This window comes from Toxorhynchites rutilus, chromosome 2, assembly GCF_029784135.1.
Source record: "Toxorhynchites rutilus septentrionalis strain SRP chromosome 2, ASM2978413v1, whole genome shotgun sequence".
Taxonomy (NCBI): Eukaryota; Metazoa; Arthropoda; class Insecta; order Diptera; family Culicidae; genus Toxorhynchites; species Toxorhynchites rutilus.
In genome coordinates this window covers 189,131,950-189,154,521 of record NC_073745.1, presented here as the reverse complement: position 1 = coordinate 189,154,521, position 22,572 = coordinate 189,131,950, and the positions used below count along the sequence as shown (strand labels likewise).

General features: G+C 37.2%; 1 protein-coding gene across 1 annotated transcript in view; it reads left to right on the top strand.

Annotated features, from left to right (window-relative positions):
• Nucleotides 1-22,572, top strand: part of LOC129771439 (TBC1 domain family member 31) — a 65,707-nt gene that overhangs the window by 15,872 nt on the left and 27,263 nt on the right. Inside the window, exons 2-3 of the mRNA XM_055775073.1 lie at nt 22,021-22,134; nt 22,192-22,340. Of these exons, the coding sequence (XP_055631048.1) occupies nt 22,021-22,134; nt 22,192-22,340 (263 nt within the window). The remainder of the gene's footprint in view (nt 1-22,020; nt 22,135-22,191; nt 22,341-22,572) is intronic.

Below are 22,572 nucleotides of genomic sequence, written 5' to 3'. Positions count from 1 at the left end.
GTTATAGGGATCGAATTGATTGTTCGATTCAATTTACATAATAGGGGCCAATATTTCCAATAGATGGTTTTTATACTTCTAGTTAGTTGAGGAATATAATGATCATCTTGGGTGTATTTTTATGGAAAATAAATGCTTTTTATGTTCATAAATGACAATTTTGAAAAAAATGACGAGATTGATTGATGAAATTTTACAGAAAATTAAGTATTACTAATCAATTATTCAGTAACCGATAGTCATTTTTATTTTATAGAATAATTTGTCATTGCATATTTATTAGTATTAACTACTTTTTATCAAATTACCCTCTAACAGTCTCTGTCTCACATACGAGAATTTGGGAGACCTTTAACACGTTAAGCTCCGACCGAAATAGGGGACCGACAATGAACTTTTCGTCTGGCCCGTGGTGGTCCCAGAGAAACGATAGTGGCCTTTACTAAATATCATTTGGAACTTTGTTTTTGCCGTTCCCAATGACGACACTATCCGAACGAGAGGTCTGCTGTCAGCCCGGTGAGATCGGCGCAAAAAAGGCGAACATTTCAGTGTCAGTCCCCAGGGACCGACGTGAGGCTTAACGTGTTAATGCGACACGAATAATTGGATGTTTGATCCTTGGACATTTTTTTAAACATCCTGTTGTAAATTGCCAATAGACCACCGGACGGGATGCTTTTCAAAATGATAATAAAAAATGTTTGTGAAACGATTTATTATTATTTTCTTGAAATACATTTGACTTTAGAAAACATAGTATGCTAAAGTAATCAATTCACGTTTAGTCCTTCTTTGTGTAGTCAAAATCGTGGGTCGAACTCTTACGACTATGAGAAATTGTCCTCACCACAATTAGGATAGGATCTCCCATACCGCTTGAATAATTATTTTAATCAATACAATATTTTCTTTTGTGAATTCTAATGTACAATTCTATCGTTTTTGACGTAGGACTACGTCTTTCATTTCTATACCGGGGTGTAAAATCAAAGTTTCGAAAACGAAAGCGTTACGCCGGAGACCGAGATTTTGAGCGTTAATAGCTCCTAAACAACTGAACGAAATGTTATGATAAACACTTCATTCGAAAGATAAAATGTCTACGCGTTATATACTTGTTACTTTTTGATCCAAAAACTTGTTTCAATAGTCTTAAAATTGCTTTAAAACAGGCTATTGAAATCACCAATCGGTATATAAGCGAGCGGCGCTCCGAAATCCACTCAGTTCTAAATGAACACCGATTGGAGCATGTTGTCGCTGTTGCGGTGAAGCTCTTTATTTATCATGAAAGCGCGGATGAACGGTGTCACCAAGAGCCTGTTTGTGCACCCTAGGCCAGAAGGGAATCTATCAGGAGGAGAGTGATGCCACAAACGGTTCCCTGGGAAGACATCGCTACACACACATACACGCGCGGCTATTAACAGGTGGTTATCGAGTTGGCATTAACCACTGGTGGGCTTCCAGTATCGAGGAAAATGTGGAAATATCTAATCGTTACTGAAAATAATCTGCCAGTTCCTCTGGGAATTTTCAAAATATATTCATGTGAAAGAGTTTAATTGAATGTTTTCTATCCATGTTACACTGTGACCAAATATGTTTCAATCAAGTGCTATTAACAGGTGGTTATCGAGTTGGCATTAACCACTGGTGGGCTTCCAGTATCGAGGAAAATGTGGAAATATCTAATCGTTACTGAAAATAATCTGCCAGTTCCTTTGGGAATTTTCAAAATATATTCATGTGAAAGAGTTTAATTGAATGTTTTCTATCCATGTAACACTGTGACCAAATATGTTTCATCAAGTGCTATTAACAGGTCGTTATCGAGTTGGCATTAACCACTGGTGGGCTTCCAGTATCGAGGAAAATGTGGAAATATCTAATCGTTACTGAAAATAATCTGCCAGTTCCTTTGGGAATTTTCAAAATATATTCATGTGAAAGAGTTTAATTGAATGTTTTCTATCCATGTAACACTGTGACCAAATACATTTGGTTTGGTGGTTTTTCAATCAATCGCAATTAACAGGATAGCTTCAGAAGATTATTCTTCCCCATCAGTAGGATATTTCCGTATCCAATATTGTATGCGCCCGCAATCGATTATTGCTCAGTCGCCGAAAGTTCCGAGCTCAGAGAGTTCATTCCCCTCTAGTTTGCCTTCCAAATTGCCATCGTAAACCACACCTTCTCTCTATTCAATCACACACAAAAAGCATACTTAAGCGATATTCTGGTGGTGAGACACATTCATTTTTCGTGAGGACATCGACAAGACAACATCGTTGCCTAACGTGCTGGAGGAGGTGGACGGCGAAGGATCGACACATACACGCGCAGAACTCTTTCCGTTAGGATGCCATTCAGCATCGAGAAAGTTCCGGAAAGATCTAATCATTGCTGGAAAATAATCTGCCAGTTCCTTTGGGAATTTTCAAAATATATTCATGTGAAAGAGTTTAATTGAATGTTTTCTATCCATGTAACACTGTGACCAAATATGTTTCAATCAAGTGCTATTAACAGGTGGTTATCGAGTTGGCATTAACCACTGGTGGGCTTCCAGTATCGAGGAAAATGTGGAAATATCTAATCGTTACTGAAAATAATCTGCCAGTTCCTTTAGGAATTTTCAAAATATATTCATGTGAAAGAGTTTAATTGAATGTTTTCTATTCATGTAACACTGTGAACAAATACATTTGGTTTTGTGGTTTTTCAATCAATCGCAATTAACAGGATAGCTTCAGAAGATTATTCTTCCCCATCAGTAGGATATTTCCGTATCCAATATTGTATGCGCCCGCAATCGATTATTGCTCAGTCGCCGAAAGTTCCGAGCTCAGAGAGTTCATTCCCCTCTAGTTTGCCTTCCAAATTGCCATCGTAAACCACACCTTCTCTCGATTCAATCATACACAAAAAGCATACTTAAGCGATATTCTGGTGGTGAGACACATTCATTTTTCGTGAGGACATCGACAAGACAACATCGTTGCCTAACGTGCTGGAGGAGGTGGACGGCGAAGGATCGACACATACACGCGCAGAACTCTTTCCGTTAGGATGCCATTCAGCATCGAGAAAGTTCTGGAAAGATCTAATCATTGCTGGAAAATAATCTGCCAGTTCCTTTGGGAATTTTCAAAATATATTCATGTGAAAGAGTTTAATTGAATGTTTTCTATCCATGTTACACTGTGACCAAATATGTTTCAACCAAGTGCTATTAACAGGTGGTTATCGAGTTGGCATTAACCACTGGTGGGCTTCCAGTATCGAGGAAAATGTGGAAATATCTAATCGTTACTGAAAATAATCTGCCAGTTCCTCTGGGAATTTTCAAAATATATTCATGTGAAAGAGTTTAATTGAATGTTTTCTATCCATGTAACACTGTGACCAAATATGTTTCAATTAAGTGCTATTAACAGGTGGTTATCGAGTTGGCATTAACCACTGGTGGGCTTCCAGTATCGAGGAAAATGTGGAAATAACTAATCGTTACTGAAAATAATCTGCCAGTTCCTCTGGGAATTTTCAAAATATATTCATGTGAAAGAGTTTAATTGAATGTTTTCTATCCATGTAACACTGTGACCAAATACATTTGGTTTTGTGGTTTTTCAATCAATCGCAATTAACAGGATAGCTTCAGAAGATTATTCTTCCCCATCAGTAGGATATTTCCGTATCCAATATTGTATGCGCCCGCAATCGATTATTGCTCAGTCGCCGAAAGTTCCGAGCTCAGAGAGTTCATTCCCCTCTAGTTTGCCTTCCAAATTGCCATTGTAAACCACACCTTCTCTCGATTCAATCACACACAAAAAGCATACTTAAGCGATATTCTGGTGGTGAGACACATTCATTTTGACGTAGGACTACGTCTTTCATTTCTATACCGGGGTGTAAAATCAAAGTTTCGAAAACGAAAGCGTTACGCCGGAGACCGAGATTTTGAGCGTTAATAGCTCCTAAACAACTGAACAAAATGGTATGATAAACACTTCATTCGAAAGATAAAATGTCTACGCGTTATATACTTGTTACTTTTTGATCCAAAAACTTGTTTCAATAGTCTTAAAATTGCTTTCAAAACAGGCTATTGAAATCACCAATCGGTATATAAGCGAGCGGCGCTCGGAAATCCACTCAGTTCTAATTGAACAGCGATTGGAGCATGTTGTCGCTGTTGCGGTGAAGCTCTTTATTTATCATGAAAGCGCGGATGAACGGTGTCACCAAGAGCCTGTTTGTGCACCCTAGGCCAGAAGGGAATCTATCAGGAGGAGAGTGATGCCACAAACGGTTCCCTGGGAAGACATCGCTACACACACATACACGCGCGGCTATTAACAGGTGGTTATCGAGTTGGCGTTAACCACTGGTGGGCTTCCAGTATCGAGGAAAATGTGAAAATATCTAATCGTTACTGAAAATAATCTGCCAGTTCCTTTGGGAATTTTCAAAATATATTCATGTGAAAGAGTTTAATTGAATGTTTTCTATTCATGTAACACTGTGACCAAATACATTTGGTTTTGTGGTTTTTCAATCAATCGCAATTAACAGGATAGCTTCAGAAGATTATTCTTCCCCATCAGTAGGATATTTCCGTATCCAATATTGTATGCGCCCGCAATCGATTATTACTCAGTCGCCGAAAGTTCCGAGCTCAGAGAGTTCATTCCCCTTTAGTTTGCCTTCCAAATTGCCATCGTAAACCACACCTTCTCTCGATTCAATCACACACAAAAAGCATACTTAAGCGATATTCTGGTGGTGAGACACATTCATTTTTCGTGAGGACATCGACAAGACAACATCGTTGCCTAACGTGCTGGAGGAGGTGGACGGCGAAGGATCGACACATACACGCGCAGAACTCTTTCCGTTAGGATGCCATTCAGCATCGAGAAAGTTCCGGAAAGATCTAATCATTGCTGGAAAATAATCTGCCAATTCCTTTGGGAATTTTCAAAATATATTCATGTGAAAGAGTTTAATTGAATGTTTTCTATCCATGTAACACTGTGACCAAATATGTTTCAATCAAGTGCTATTAACAGGTGGTTATCGAGTTGGTATTAACCACTGGTGGGCTTCCAGTATCGAGGAAAATGTGGAAATAACTAATCGTTACTGAAAATAATCTGCCAGTTCCTCTGGGATTTTTCAAAATATATTCATGTGAAAGAGTTTAATTGAATGTTTTCTATCCATGTTACACTGTGACCAAATATGTTTCAATCAAGTGCTATTAACAGGTGGTTATCGAGTTGGCATTAACCACTGGTGGGCTTCCAGTATCGAGGAAAATGTGGAAATATCTAATCGTTACTGAAAATAATCTGCCAGTTCCTTTGGGAATTTTCAAAATATATTCATGTGAAAGAGTTTAATTGAATGTTTTCTATCCATGTAACATTGTGACCAAATACATTTGGTTTTGTGGTTTTTCAATCAATCGCAATTAACAGGATAGCTTCAGAAGATTATTCTTCCCCATCAGTAGGATATTTCCGTATCCAATATTGTATGCGCCCGCAATCGATTATTGCTCAGTCGCCGAAAGTTCCGAGCTCAGAGAGTTCATTCCCCTCTAGTTTGCCTTCCAAATTGCCATCGTAAACCACACCTTCTCTCGATTCAATCACACACAAAAAGCATACTTAAGCGATATTCTGGTGGTGAGACACATTCATTTTTCGTGAGGACATCGACAAGACAACATCGTTGCCTAACGTGCTGGAGGAGGTGGACGGCGAAGGATCGACACATACACGCGCAGAACTCTTTCCGTTAGGATGCCATTCAGCATCGAGAAAGTTCCGGAAAGATCTAATCATTGCTGGAAAATAATCTGCCAGTTCCTTTGGGAATTTTCAAAATATATTCATGTGAAAGAGTTTAATTGAATGTTTTCTATCCATGTAACACTGTGACCAAATATGTTTCAATCAAGTGCTATTAACAGGTGGTTATCGAGTTGGCATTAACCACTGGTGGGCTTCCAGTATCGAGGAAAATGTGGAAATATCTAATCGTTACTGAAAATAATCTGCCAGTTCCTTTAGGAATTTTCAAAATATATTCATGTGAAAGAGTTTAATTGAATGTTTTCTATTCATGTAACACTGTGAACAAATACATTTGGTTTTGTGGTTTTTCAATCAATCGCAATTAACAGGATAGCTTCAGAAGATTATTCTTCCCCATCAGTAGGATATTTCCGTATCCAATATTGTATGCGCCCGCAATCGATTATTGCTCAGTCGCCGAAAGTTCCGAGCTCAGAGAGTTCATTCCCCTCTAGTTTGCCTTCCAAATTGCCATCGTAAACCACACCTTCTCTCGATTCAATCATACACAAAAAGCATACTTAAGCGATATTCTGGTGGTGAGACACATTCATTTTTCGTGAGGACATCGACAAGACAACATCGTTGCCTAACGTGCTGGAGGAGGTGGACGGCGAAGGATCGACACATACACGCGCAGAACTCTTTCCGTTAGGATGCCATTCAGCATCGAGAAAGTTCTGGAAAGATCTAATCATTGCTGGAAAATAATCTGCCAGTTCCTTTGGGAATTTTCAAAATATATTCATGTGAAAGAGTTTAATTGAATGTTTTCTATCCATGTAACACTGTGACCAAATATGTTTCAATCAAGTGCTATTAACAGGTGGTTATCGAGTTGGCATTAACCACTGGTGGGCTTCCAGTATCGAGGAAAATGTGGAAATATCTAATCGTTACTGAAAATAATCTGCCAGTTCCTTTGGGAATTTTCAAAATATATTCATGTGAAAGAGTTTAATTGAATGTTTTCTATCCATCTAACACTGTGACCAAATATGTTTCAATCAAGTGCTATTAACAGGTGGTTATCGAGTTGGCATTAACCACTGGTGGGCTTCCAGTATCGAGGAAAATGTGGAAATATCTAATCGTCACTGAAAATAATCTGCCAGTTCCTTTGGGAATTTTCAAAATATATTCATGTGAAAGAGTTTAATTGAATGTTTTCTATCCATCTAACACTGTGACCAAATATGTTTCAATCAAGTGCTATTAACAGGTGGTTATCGAGTTGGCATTAACCACTGGTGGGCTTCCAGTATCGAGGAAAATGTGGAAATATCTAATCGTTACTGAAAATAATCTGCCAGTTCCTTTGGGAATTTTCAAAATATATTCATGTGAAAGAGTTTAATTGAATGTTTTCTATCCATGTAACATTGTGACCAAATACATTTGGTTTTGTGGTTTTTCAATCAATCGCAATTAACAGGATAGCTTCAGAAGATTATTCTTCCCCATCAGTAGGATATTTCCGTATCCAATATTGTATGCGCCCGCAATCGATTATTGCTCAGTCGCCGAAAGTTCCGAGCGCAGAGAGTTCATTCCCCTCTAGTTTTCCTTCCAAATTGCCATCGTAAACCACACCTTCTCTCGATTCAATCACACACAAAAAGCATACTTAAGCGATATTCTGATGGTAAGACACATTCATTTTTCGTGAGGACATCGACAAGACAACATCGTTGCCTAACGTGCTGGAGGAGGTGGACGGCGAAGGATCGACACATACACGCGCAGAACTCTTTCCGTTAGGATGCCATTCAGCATCGGGAAAGTTCCGGAAAGATCTAATCATTGCTGGAAAATAATCTGCCAGTTCCTCTGGGAATTTTCAAAATATATTCATGTGAAAGAGTTTAATTGAATGTTTTCTATTCATGTTACACTGTGACCAAATATGTTTCAATCAAGTGCTATTAACAGGTGGTTATCGAGTTGGCATTAACCACTGGTGGGCTTCCAGTATCGAGGAAAATGTGGAAATATCTAATCGTTACTGAAAATAATCTGCCAGTTCCTTTGGGAATTTTCAAAATATATTCATGTGAAAGAGTTTAATTGAATGTTTTCTATCCATCTAACACTGTGACCAAATATGTTTCAATCAAGTGCTATTAACAGGTGGTTATCGAGTTGGCATTAACCACTGGTGGGCTTCCAGTATCGAGGAAAATGTGGAAATATCTAATCGTTACTGAAAATAATCTGCCAGTTCCTTTGGGAATTTTCAAAATATATTCATGTGAAAGAGTTTAATTGAATGTTTTCTATCCATCTAACACTGTGACCAAATATGTTTCAATCAAGTGCTATTAACAGGTGGTTATCGAGTTGGCATTAACCACTGGTGGGCTTCCAGTATCGAGGAAAATGTGGAAATATCTAATCGTTACTGAAAATAATCTGCCAGTTCCTTTGGGAATTTTCAAAATATATTCATGTGAAAGAGTTTAATTGAATGTTTTCTATCCATGTAACATTGTGACCAAATACATTTGGTTTTGTGGTTTTTCAATCAATCGCAATTAACAGGATAGCTTCAGAAGATTATTCTTCCCCATCAGTAGGATATTTCCGTATCCAATATTGTATGCGCCCGCAATCGATTATTGCTCAGTCGCCGAAAGTTCCGAGCTCAGAGAGTTCATTCCCCTCTAGTTTGCCTTCCAAATTGCCATCGTAAACCACACCTTCTCTCGATTCAATCACACACAAAAAGCATACTTAAGCGATATTCTGGTGGTGAGACACATTCATTTTTCGTGAGGACATCGACAAGACAACATCGTTGCCTAACGTGCTGGAGGAGGTGGACGGCGAAGGATCGACACATACACGCGCAGAACTCTTTCCGTTAGGATGCCATTCAGCATCGAGAAAGTTCCGGAAAGATCTAATCATTGCTGGAAAATAATCTGCCAATTCCTTTGGGAATTTTCAAAATATATTCATGTGAAAGAGTTTAATTGAATGTTTTCTATCCATGTAACACTGTGACCAAATATGTTTCAATCAAGTGCTATTAACAGGTGGTTATCGAGTTGGTATTAACCGCTGGTGGGCTTCCAGTATCGAGGAAAATGTGGAAATAACTAATCGTTACTGAAAATAATCTGCCAGTTCCTCTGGGAATTTTCAAAATATATTCATGTGAAAGAGTTTAATTGAATGTTTTCTATCCATGTAACACTGTGACCAAATATGTTTCAATCAAGTGCTATTAACAGGTGGTTATCGAGTTGGTATTAACCACTGGTGGGCTTCCAGTATCGAGGAAAATGTGGAAATAACTAATCGTTACTGAAAATAATCTGCCAGTTCCTCTGGGATTTTTCAAAATATATTCATGTGAAAGAGTTTAATTGAATGTTTTCTATCCATGTTACACTGTGACCAAATATGTTTCAATCAAGTGCTATTAACAGGTGGTTATCGAGTTGGTATTAACCACTGGTGGGCTTCCAGTATCGAGGAAAATGTGGAAATATCTAATCGTTACTGAAAATAATCTGCCAGTTCCTTTGGGAATTTTCAAAATATATTCATGTGAAAGAGTTTAATTGAATGTTTTCTATCCATGTAACATTGTGACCAAATACATTTGGTTTTGTGGTTTTTCAATCAATCGCAATTAACAGGATAGCTTCAGAAGATTATTCTTCCCCATCAGTAGGATATTTCCGTATCCAATATTGTATGCGCCCGCAATCGATTATTGCTCAGTCGCCGAAAGTTCCGAGCTCAGAGAGTTCATTCCCCTCTAGTTTGCCTTCCAAATTGCCATCGTAAACCACACCTTCTCTCGATTCAATCACACACAAAAAGCATACTTAAGCGATATTCTGGTGGTGAGACACATTCATTTTTCGTGAGGACATCGACAAGACAACATCGTTGCCTAACGTGCTGGAGGAGGTGGACGGCGAAGGATCGACACATACACGCGCAGAACTCTTTCCGTTAGGATGCCATTCAGCATCGAGAAAGTTCCGGAAAGATCTAATCATTGCTGGAAAATAATCTGCCAGTTCCTTTGGGAATTTTCAAAATATATTCATGTGAAAGAGTTTAATTGAATGTTTTCTATCCATGTAACACTGTGACCAAATATGTTTCAATCAAGTGCTATTAACAGGTGGTTATCGAGTTGGTATTAACCACTGGTGGGCTTCCAGTATCGAGGAAAATGTGGAAATAACTAATCGTTACTGAAAATAATCTGCCAGTTCCTCTGGGAATTTTCAAAATATATTCATGTGAAAGAGTTTAATTGAATGTTTTCTATCCATGTAACACTGTGACCAAATATGTTTCAATCAAGTGCTATTAACAGGTGGTTATCGAGTTGGTATTAACCACTGGTGGGCTTCCAGTATCGAGGAAAATGTGGAAATAACTAATCGTTACTGAAAATAATCTGCCAGTTCCTCTGGGATTTTTCAAAATATATTCATGTGAAAGAGTTTAATTGAATGTTTTCTATCCATGTTACACTGTGACCAAATATGTTTCAATCAAGTGCTATTAACAGGTGGTTATCGAGTTGGCATTAACCACTGGTGGGCTTCCAGTATCGAGGAAAATGTGGAAATATCTAATCGTTACTGAAAATAATCTGCCAGTTCCTTTGGGAATTTTCAAAATATATTCATGTGAAAGAGTTTAATTGAATGTTTTCTATCCATGTAACATTGTGACCAAATACATTTGGTTTTGTGGTTTTTCAATCAATCGCAATTAACAGGATAGCTTCAGAAGATTATTCTTCCCCATCAGTAGGATATTTCCGTATCCAATATTGTATGCGCCCGCAATCGATTATTGCTCAGTCGCCGAAAGTTCCGAGCTCAGAGAGTTCATTCCCCTCTAGTTTGCCTTCCAAATTGTCATTGTAAACCACACCTTCTCTCGATTCAATCACACACAAAAAGCATACTTAAGCGATATTCTGGTGGTGAGACACATTCATTTTGACGTAGGACTACGTCTTTCATTTCTATACCGGGGTGTAAAATCAAAGTTTCGAAAACGAAAGCGTTACGCCGGAGACCGAGATTTTGAGCGTTAATAGCTCCTAAACAACTGAACAAAATGGTATGATAAACACTTCATTCGAAAGATAAAATGTCTACGCGTTATATACTTGTTACTTTTTGATCCAAAAACTTGTTTCAATAGTCTTAAAATTGCTTTCAAAACAGGCTATTGAAATCACCAATCGGTATATAAGCGAGCGGCGCTCGGAAATCCACTCAGTTCTAATTGAACAGCGATTGGAGCATGTTGTCGCTGTTGCGGTGAAGCTCTTTATTTATCATGAAAGCGCGGATGAACGGTGTCACCAAGAGCCTGTTTGTGCACCCTAGGCCAGAAGGGAATCTATCAGGAGGAGAGTGATGCCACAAACGGTTCCCTGGGAAGACATCGCTACACACACATACACGCGCGGCTATTAACAGGTGGTTATCGAGTTGGCGTTAACCACTGGTGGGCTTCCAGTATCGAGGAAAATGTGAAAATATCTAATCGTTACTGAAAATAATCTGCCAGTTCCTTTGGGAATTTTCAAAATATATTCATGTGAAAGAGTTTAATTGAATGTTTTCTATCCATGTAACACTGTGACCAAATACATTTGGTTTTGTGGTTTTTCAATCAATCGCAATTAACAGGATAGCTTCAGAAGATTATTCTTCCCCATCAGTAGGATATTTCCGTATCCAATATTGTATGCGCCCGCAATCGATTATTACTCAGTCGCCGAAAGTTCCGAGCTCAGAGAGTTCATTCCCCTTTAGTTTGCCTTCCAAATTGCCATCGTAAACCACACCTTCTCTCGATTCAATCACACACAAAAAGCATACTTAAGCGATATTCTGGTGGTGAGACACATTCATTTTTCGTGAGGACATCGACAAGACAACATCGTTGCCTAACGTGCTGGAGGAGGTGGACGGCGAAGGATCGACACATACACGCGCAGAACTCTTTCCGTTAGGATGCCATTCAGCATCGAGAAAGTTCCGGAAAGATCTAATCATTGCTGGAAAATAATCTGCCAATTCCTTTGGGAATTTTCAAAATATATTCATGTGAAAGAGTTTAATTGAATGTTTTCTATCCATGTAACACTGTGACCAAATATGTTTCAATCAAGTGCTATTAACAGGTGGTTATCGAGTTGGTATTAACCACTGGTGGGCTTCCAGTATCGAGGAAAATGTGGAAATAACTAATCGTTACTGAAAATAATCTGCCAGTTCCTCTGGGATTTTTCAAAATATATTCATGTGAAAGAGTTTAATTGAATGTTTTCTATCCATGTTACACTGTGACCAAATATGTTTCAATCAAGTGCTATTAACAGGTGGTTATCGAGTTGGCATTAACCACTGGTGGGCTTCCAGTATCGAGGAAAATGTGGAAATATCTAATCGTTACTGAAAATAATCTGCCAGTTCCTTTGGGAATTTTCAAAATATATTCATGTGAAAGAGTTTAATTGAATGTTTTCTATCCATCTAACACTGTGACCAAATATGTTTCAATCAAGTGCTATTAACAGGTGGTTATCGAGTTGGCATTAACCACTGGTGGGCTTCCAGTATCGAGGAAAATGTGGAAATATCTAATCGTTACTGAAAATAATCTGCCAGTTCCTTTGGGAATTTTCAAAATATATTCATGTGAAAGAGTTTAATTGAATGTTTTCTATCCATGTAACATTGTGACCAAATACATTTGGTTTTGTGGTTTTTCAATCAATCGCAATTAACAGGATAGCTTCAGAAGATTATTCTTCCCCATCAGTAGGATATTTCCGTATCCAATATTGTATGCGCCCGCAATCGATTATTGCTCAGTCGCCGAAAGTTCCGAGCTCAGAGAGTTCATTCCCCTCTAGTTTGCCTTCCAAATTGCCATCGTAAACCACACCTTCTCTCGATTCAATCACACACAAAAAGCATACTTAAGCGATATTCTGGTGGTGAGACACATTCATTTTTCGTGAGGACATCGACAAGACAACATCGTTGCCTAACGTGCTGGAGGAGGTGGACGGCGAAGGATCGACACATACACGCGCAGAACTCTTTCCGTTAGGATGCCATTCAGCATCGGGAAAGTTCCGGAAAGATCTAATCATTGCTGGAAAATAATCTGCCAGTTCCTCTGGGAATTTTCAAAATATATTCATGTGAAAGAGTTTAATTGAATGTTTTCTATTCATGTTACACTGTGACCAAATATGTTTCAATCAAGTGCTATTAACAGGTGGTTATCGAGTTGGCATTAACCACTGGTGGGCTTCCAGTATCGAGGAAAATGTGGAAATATCTAATCGTTACTGAAAATAATCTGCCAGTTCCTTTGGGAATTTTCAAAATATATTCATGTGAAAGAGTTTAATTGAATGTTTTCTATCCATCTAACACTGTGACCAAATATGTTTCAATCAAGTGCTATTAACAGGTGGTTATCGAGTTGGCATTAACCACTGGTGGGCTTCCAGTATCGAGGAAAATGTGGAAATATCTAATCGTTACTGAAAATAATCTGCCAGTTCCTTTGGGAATTTTCAAAATATATTCATGTGAAAGAGTTTAATTGAATGTTTTCTATCCATCTAACACTGTGACCAAATATGTTTCAATCAAGTGCTATTAACAGGTGGTTATCGAGTTGGCATTAACCACTGGTGGGCTTCCAGTATCGAGGAAAATGTGGAAATATCTAATCGTTACTGAAAATAATCTGCCAGTTCCTTTGGGAATTTTCAAAATATATTCATGTGAAAGAGTTTAATTGAATGTTTTCTATCCATCTAACACTGTGACCAAATATGTTTCAATCAAGTGCTATTAACAGGTGGTTATCGAGTTGGCATTAACCACTGGTGGGCTTCCAGTATCGAGGAAAATGTGGAAATATCTAATCGTTACTGAAAATAATCTGCCAGTTCCTTTGGGAATTTTCAAAATATATTCATGTGAAAGAGTTTAATTGAATGTTTTCTATCCATGTAACATTGTGACCAAATACATTTGGTTTTGTGGTTTTTCAATCAATCGCAATTAACAGGATAGCTTCAGAAGATTATTCTTCCCCATCAGTAGGATATTTCCGTATCCAATATTGTATGCGCCCGCAATCGATTATTGCTCAGTCGCCGAAAGTTCCGAGCTCAGAGAGTTCATTCCCCTCTAGTTTGCCTTCCAAATTGCCATCGTAAACCACACCTTCTCTCGATTCAATCACACACAAAAAGCATACTTAAGCGATATTCTGGTGGTGAGACACATTCATTTTTCGTGAGGACATCGACAAGACAACATCGTTGCCTAACGTGCTGGAGGAGGTGGACGGCGAAGGATCGACACATACACGCGCAGAACTCTTTCCGTTAGGATGCCATTCAGCATCGAGAAAGTTCCGGAAAGATCTAATCATTGCTGGAAAATAATCTGCCAATTCCTTTGGGAATTTTCAAAATATATTCATGTGAAAGAGTTTAATTGAATGTTTTCTATCCATGTAACACTGTGACCAAATATGTTTCAATCAAGTGCTATTAACAGGTGGTTATCGAGTTGGTATTAACCGCTGGTGGGCTTCCAGTATCGAGGAAAATGTGGAAATAACTAATCGTTACTGAAAATAATCTGCCAGTTCCTCTGGGAATTTTCAAAATATATTCATGTGAAAGAGTTTAATTGAATGTTTTCTATCCATGTAACACTGTGACCAAATATGTTTCAATCAAGTGCTATTAACAGGTGGTTATCGAGTTGGTATTAACCACTGGTGGGCTTCCAGTATCGAGGAAAATGTGGAAATAACTAATCGTTACTGAAAATAATCTGCCAGTTCCTCTGGGATTTTTCAAAATATATTCATGTGAAAGAGTTTAATTGAATGTTTTCTATCCATGTTACACTGTGACCAAATATGTTTCAATCAAGTGCTATTAACAGGTGGTTATCGAGTTGGTATTAACCACTGGTGGGCTTCCAGTATCGAGGAAAATGTGGAAATATCTAATCGTTACTGAAAATAATCTGCCAGTTCCTTTGGGAATTTTCAAAATATATTCATGTGAAAGAGTTTAATTGAATGTTTTCTATCCATGTAACATTGTGACCAAATACATTTGGTTTTGTGGTTTTTCAATCAATCGCAATTAACAGGATAGCTTCAGAAGATTATTCTTCCCCATCAGTAGGATATTTCCGTATCCAATATTGTATGCGCCCGCAATCGATTATTGCTCAGTCGCCGAAAGTTCCGAGCTCAGAGAGTTCATTCCCCTCTAGTTTGCCTTCCAAATTGCCATCGTAAACCACACCTTCTCTCGATTCAATCACACACAAAAAGCATACTTAAGCGATATTCTGGTGGTGAGACACATTCATTTTTCGTGAGGACATCGACAAGACAACATCGTTGCCTAACGTGCTGGAGGAGGTGGACGGCGAAGGATCGACACATACACGCGCAGAACTCTTTCCGTTAGGATGCCATTCAGCATCGAGAAAGTTCCGGAAAGATCTAATCATTGCTGGAAAATAATCTGCCAGTTCCTTTGGGAATTTTCAAAATATATTCATGTGAAAGAGTTTAATTGAATGTTTTCTATCCATGTAACACTGTGACCAAATATGTTTCAATCAAGTGCTATTAACAGGTGGTTATCGAGTTGGTATTAACCACTGGTGGGCTTCCAGTATCGAGGAAAATGTGGAAATAACTAATCGTTACTGAAAATAATCTGCCAGTTCCTCTGGGAATTTTCAAAATATATTCATGTGAAAGAGTTTAATTGAATGTTTTCTATCCATGTAACACTGTGACCAAATATGTTTCAATCAAGTGCTATTAACAGGTGGTTATCGAGTTGGTATTAACCACTGGTGGGCTTCCAGTATCGAGGAAAATGTGGAAATAACTAATCGTTACTGAAAATAATCTGCCAGTTCCTCTGGGATTTTTCAAAATATATTCATGTGAAAGAGTTTAATTGAATGTTTTCTATCCATGTTACACTGTGACCAAATATGTTTCAATCAAGTGCTATTAACAGGTGGTTATCGAGTTGGCATTAACCACTGGTGGGCTTCCAGTATCGAGGAAAATGTGGAAATATCTAATCGTTACTGAAAATAATCTGCCAGTTCCTTTGGGAATTTTCAAAATATATTCATGTGAAAGAGTTTAATTGAATGTTTTCTATCCATGTAACATTGTGACCAAATACATTTGGTTTTGTGGTTTTTCAATCAATCGCAATTAACAGGATAGCTTCAGAAGATTATTCTTCCCCATCAGTAGGATATTTCCGTATCCAATATTGTATGCGCCCGCAATCGATTATTGCTCAGTCGCCGAAAGTTCCGAGCTCAGAGAGTTCATTCCCCTCTAGTTTGCCTTCCAAATTGCCATCGTAAACCACACCTTCTCTCGATTCAATCACACACAAAAAGCATACTTAAGCGATATTCTGGTGGTGAGACACATTCATTTTTCGTGAGGACATCGACAAGACAACATCGTTGCCTAACGTGCTGGAGGAGGTGGACGGCGAAGGATCGACACATACACGCGCAGAACTCTTTCCGTTAGGATGCCATTCAGCATCGAGAAAGTTCCGGAAAGATCTAATCATTGCTGGAAAATAATCTGCCAGTTCCTTTGGGAATTTTCAAAATATATTCATGTGAAAGAGTTTAATTGAATGTTTTCTATCCATGTTACACTGTGACCAAATATGTTTCAATCAAGTGCTATTAACAGGTGGTTATCGAGTTGGCATTAACCACTGGTGGGCTTCCAGTATCGAGGAAAATATGGAAATATCTAATCGTTACTGAAAATAATCTGCCAGTTCCTTTGGGAATTTTCAAAATATATTCATGTGAAAGAGTTTAATTGAATGTTTTCTATCCATGTAACATTGTGACCAAATACATTTGGTTTTGTGGTTTTTCAATCAATCGCAATTAACAGGATAGCTTCAGAAGATTATTCTTCCCCATCAGTAGGATATTTCCGTATCCAATATTGGATGCATAAAACCTTGTGCCTCCAACGTAACGCTCTCGTTTTCGAAGTTCTCCAAATATTCATTCATTCAGATTGAATTCAGATTCAACTTCATACAAATGATCTCTAAATCAACGATAGTCCTACGTCACCCTTGCGGTTATACCATAGATATAACCCACTTCCTGTTTTTTCTATATTTTACTACCTGTTTTTGTTTCTTTAACTGTCAATCTTACCACGGACTCAAGTCAGGTTATGTATTTTGCACACTTTTCTAGTTGTTATTTGCTAGATTTCCAATGATTATCCTGTTTTAACATGTTTTTGACATTGTGTTGTGTTTACTGATATGCCCACTTATAGGTCACAATCGTCTCTAATGTGACACTGAGTTGTGCCTCGGTATGTCCAGTTAGAGGTAAATCACTGTATCTTTTTTATTTAAAAAAATACAAATAACGCCTAAAAATACAGCCATTCCATGGCAAACCGATATAGTGGTTCTCAGATTTTCGTGAAAAGTGGTAGTTTTGTTCTTTATCGCAAAACATTAGACCCGTATTTTTTTTATTTTTTTATTAGGGTGCCCATTTTTATTTTAGGTTGATCCGAAATATCGACTTTTTCCACTTTTTTCCAAAAATGACATTTTTCAAAAATTCATAACTTGTGAACTACTGAATCGATTGAGACGGTCGACATATCAAACTAAAACTAATTAGCTAGTCATTCATTGCAAAAATTACAGGTTTTGGTTTTGTCGTTATTGATTGTATTCGTTTTTTATAGTTTTCATAGTCTCGGGACCGAGGGCGCTATTTTTTTTATATTTTTTATGAAAAGCTGAGGATTTTTCAAATAACATATCTCGAAATCAGGAAGGCATTTTTTCCGTTTTTGAGTTATGATTTTTCAAAGTTAACCTGTGGTTCAAAAAATCATTTTTTCCCATTTTTTCCACAACAAAAAATCATAACTTTTGATCTACTAGACCGATTCAGATGATCGATATATCAAATTAAAGCCAATGAGCTAGTCTTGTTTGAAAAAATTTTACACTCTGAATAAAAATGGATTTTGTTTTCATAATTATTGATTATATTTGTTTTTTATAGTTTACATCGTTTCGGGACCAAGGGCGCCATATTTTTAATATTTTTTCCTGAAAGCTGAGATTTTTTCACATATTATATCCGAATACCAGAGAGGTGTTATTTTTCATTTTTAAGTTATGATTTTTCAAAGTTAACATGTTTTCAGTTTTCGTTCAATATTTCTATGTCACTAGACTGGATGTATGTGACTATAATTCAATTAATTGGCAAGTGTGTTATTTTTTCAAAAAAGGCTAGCTAGTAGGCTTTAATTTGACATGCCGATCATCTAGATCGGTTCAGTAGTTTAAAAGTAATAAATTTTTGACAAAAGTCATTTCTCTGTCAATGCGTCAAAAAATCCATGGAATACCAGATCACCTACGCTCCAATGTTATTCCGTCGATATTTTCGGAAAAATATGGGAAAGTTGGATCTGATAAAATGTTCTTTACTGACGGTTCATACATAAACGGGTCCACTGGCTTCGGCATCTTCAATGAAAATTCCAGTGCCTCTTTCAAACTCAAAGATCCTTGTTCGGTGTATGTCGCAGAAATGGGTGCGATATACTATGCTCTAGGGTTCATTGAAACACTGCCCATCGACCATTATTTTATTTTTTCAGACATTCTCTGCGTCTGTGGTGAATAAACACTCCTCCCTCCTCTCTAAGGGGGAAAGAGGGGAGGGGTCTGTCTTTATTCTATCATATTTTCTGTATCAAACATTTATTCCATGTAACGGAAAAACATGTTATTGTGTCTGAAAACAATCTGATATTATAATGATGAGTTTCGGTAGAAGCACTAGGAATTTTATAGTGAAAGGTAAATTCAACGGGGTCGATTAGAAGATCAATCAATGAACAGTTCTGCGATTGGACTCATGAACGTGCGCTTAGCAAGAAAACGTGAATGTTTGAAGGTATTCATAACAAAAAACAAATTTTGGGCGGGACGAAGTTTGCCGGGTCAGCTAGCTTATATATAAAAATGTTACGAATTAAGAATTAATGGTAATTTTTCAAAGAAAAACATGAAAAAGTTGTTGTCTGAAAACCTTTTTCCCTGTCATATTGCCCATCTTCCGATGTATGGGTGACTTGTTGAGCTATTCATATCTATTTTTTTGAGAATTAAATAAAATACGTTTTTGAGAAAAATGAATTTAATATTTAAAATTTTTTTTTCAGAGACATTTTTTTTCAAAAAAATTGGCATTTTTAAATGAAAGTTTAAATAATTTCCTACATTTCATCGTTTTACTCGAATTTTGTACGTATTATAATTTTTTAGGCATAGTTTTTTGTGTTTATTTACGTTTACAGCTCTATTTCAGAAGTGTGCTTATTCCATCTGCAAATCTTAAAGCTTCCTGAGATATTGGTAGTAGCAACAACTATCCTTGAAGTAGAGTGTATATTGTGTCATAATAGAGTGTCATTAGTGCCAAACTTTTCGAGTTTTTGAAGCGCACAAAAACAAACAGAACAGAAAATAAAAGAAACCTGCAAAAACAACTCAAACGGAATACAGAATGGAATTTTATCAAGTTTTTTTTTTATTAATTCGTTTATTTTTACAGGCTCAGTTACTTAAGTTTAAAGGAGCCGAATTCTTAAATATAATTTTAAAACTATATGTATATAAACAATTTTCGTACATCTATGGTTAGTAAGGTGGAAAACCGATTACTCGCGGTGTACTCGAGTTTAGAAGGGTGACATATTTTTAGGAGAAGGATGGGATATAAGGAAAATGGTAACAATGTTGATGAACACTCAATTCTTAAATCTATTCGTATATCTATAGTTTATTTACATTTCAACTTATTCTATTTATAGCAAGGGGACGAATTACCCGCAAAGGAAGGAAAGGAGGGTATAAGGATGTAGGGACAATCACACACGAAGATCTATAGCTTTAAGGAAAATATATATATGGGACATGTAATCAAGGTCTAACCGAGCCAACACATCTCTCACCGGCACATTGGGCTGTCTTCCTCGGGCCCGAAGGGAGTTTTCTAAATTCGATCTGGCGACCAAATACACCTCGCACGACCAAACAACGTGCTCGATGTCGTGATAACCTTGGCCACAAACGCAGAGATTGCTGCTGGCAAGATTGAAACGGAAGAGTAGTGCATCTAACGAACAGTGATTGGACATGAGTCGGGAGAATTTTATCAAGTTGTTTGAAATCGTTTTATATAGTTCCTAATTCCTTATCGAAACATCACTTATAAAATTCGAACAGTTTACTAGAGAGCAATTCAACGCCAAACTAATCAGCCGCTGACCGACCAACCCCATTTTTTTTAATTTGCTCATTTTTTTCAAAAAAACTAGCTTTGAAACCTGCTATCCGCCTTTTTGCCTTAAATTGACTTTAATCCAAAAAAGTACACTGCACGAGCACGATTCAATTGCTTTCATTGTAGGAAACTTTGCAAAAAAATTCTGTTGTGAAACATTTAGATTAGTGGAAGGATAAAGGTGTGGAGTCAAGAAAGGAATTGTAGAGTGGTTGGAGAGCTTCAATTTGGGGGATAGAAACAATCCTGTTTATCATGCATTTTTGGAAAATTCATAAAAATCTCATTAAGAATACAAAATTTTAAGTTTCTTCTTTGCCTCAAATTGTTACTTGGTTCCATTAATTTCAATGTTTTACAACTGCATTCTACGCAAAAAAAAAATCTTTCAAATGAGCAGCATAATCATTCAAAGTAGCGTACTTTCTAATTTAGAGCCAGTTCAAGGAATAAAACTAGGGCTCAGAAAATCTCAAGAACTCAAGAAAGCTGTGCTAGCTGAGAATAAACCATGTGCGTAGAAGGAAAAAATCCTTCAAATATGATCCTATATCACCTCCTGAAATATTCCGAATCAGATACCTAATTCCACGTATATTTTTATCAGAATACTGGCTCAATTGTTTTAAGTTTGACGACTCATGAAAATGTAAATATTGATTCCTACAAGTTGATGTAATTAAAATACTTTGGAATTCTGTATGAAAAACTACACAGACATATTAACCGAAGACTAACTGTTCTCGAGATATAACGAACTGTATAGAAAATAACATTCGATGAAAAATCATTTACGCGTATCGAGAAATCTCAATCATAACGGAATTGTTCAATTTTAACTGGTTTGGGCTATGAGGGTCTGTGTGTACCCCGTAACTATAAAAGTTCGATCATAGTAAATAGCTTGGTCATTCACATTTTACGTGAGATATTTTTATAATACAGATTTCACAGGAGAAGATCAACGATATGAGAAAAAATATATGATCGTTTGGCTGGGCGGGCGGTTTTATGATAAATACGGAGAGTTTTGATATTCTTGAATATGTGTTATTTAATTAGATTTTTCATGTATAGGTAATTGTATTTGAAAAAAAAAATCTTCCTGTCCACGTGGACTCAGTCTATACCCCCTCCTCCCTGTCCGTGGACAAGTGTGGACGTTTTCTTGCCCCCTACCCCCTAAAAGTTGTTCACGTGGTATGTGGACAGACCCTAAGCTCTTCATTCATCAACAGTTGTTGTAGATTGGCGTTCTCAATCGGTTTCAGATTTCTGCAGCGATTCATTCGAAATATTCGAAATATATGAAGCAAATGTAAATCAATTTTCATAAATAGTCTTCGATGGTACATGTTCGCCGTAGGCTTTCTTTACGCGCAAAGGACATTCCTCAGCTGCATTTTTTACTTCAAAGCTAATTGTCTCCGGCAACCAAAAATATGTTATGTCGACTGCTTATGTTGGTAGTGTCACCCAAATGTGAAATGCAGAAAATGAGGTTCGCTTCGCTTCACACTATTTAAGACATTTGGAGAACATTCTAACACACCTATCGTTTTTTGATCAAGCTGTTATTTGAGTTGAATATTCTAAATACAAACACGAACTTGGATTTTAGACTTGTGCATGAAATTGCGGATGTGAACTTTGTATTTTATTGGCTCATTTACTTACAGATTGTTGCTGAACATTCATCACACCATTTCTCAAAATGGGAAAATCTTGCGGATAAGGTTCACCAACGTTTGCTTTTCTCACGAGAATGAATACCTTACTGCAGTTGATCACAGGTTTGGAGAACAACACTTACACTTCCGAAGCATTTGGTCAGTACAATTATATTTCAGAGGAAATTTGTTTGTTTTTCATCTCGCGGAGACCAAATATTGGCTATTACACCAGCGTTTCAAAGATATCACCGCTGTGGAGTGTGTTCCGGGAACAACCGACATAGTTCTCGGGAATAAGGAAGGATATCTCTTTGTTATAAACTATGGTAAGTAAAGTGTTGTGAGTTGTTTGCTTTCACTGCACATCCTTAGATTTCAACATTGAAATTAGTTATAAACTTACTATAATCAATTTATTCTAAATTCAATCAACTTTCTCTTACGTTTCACAATTAAATACTTAACAAATGTGATTATGATGGTTTAGCAGAGAGAGTAAAATAGTCACATATTTATGTTCAGGATCTCTTTAAGATTTTATATGGATGCCCGAGTGCT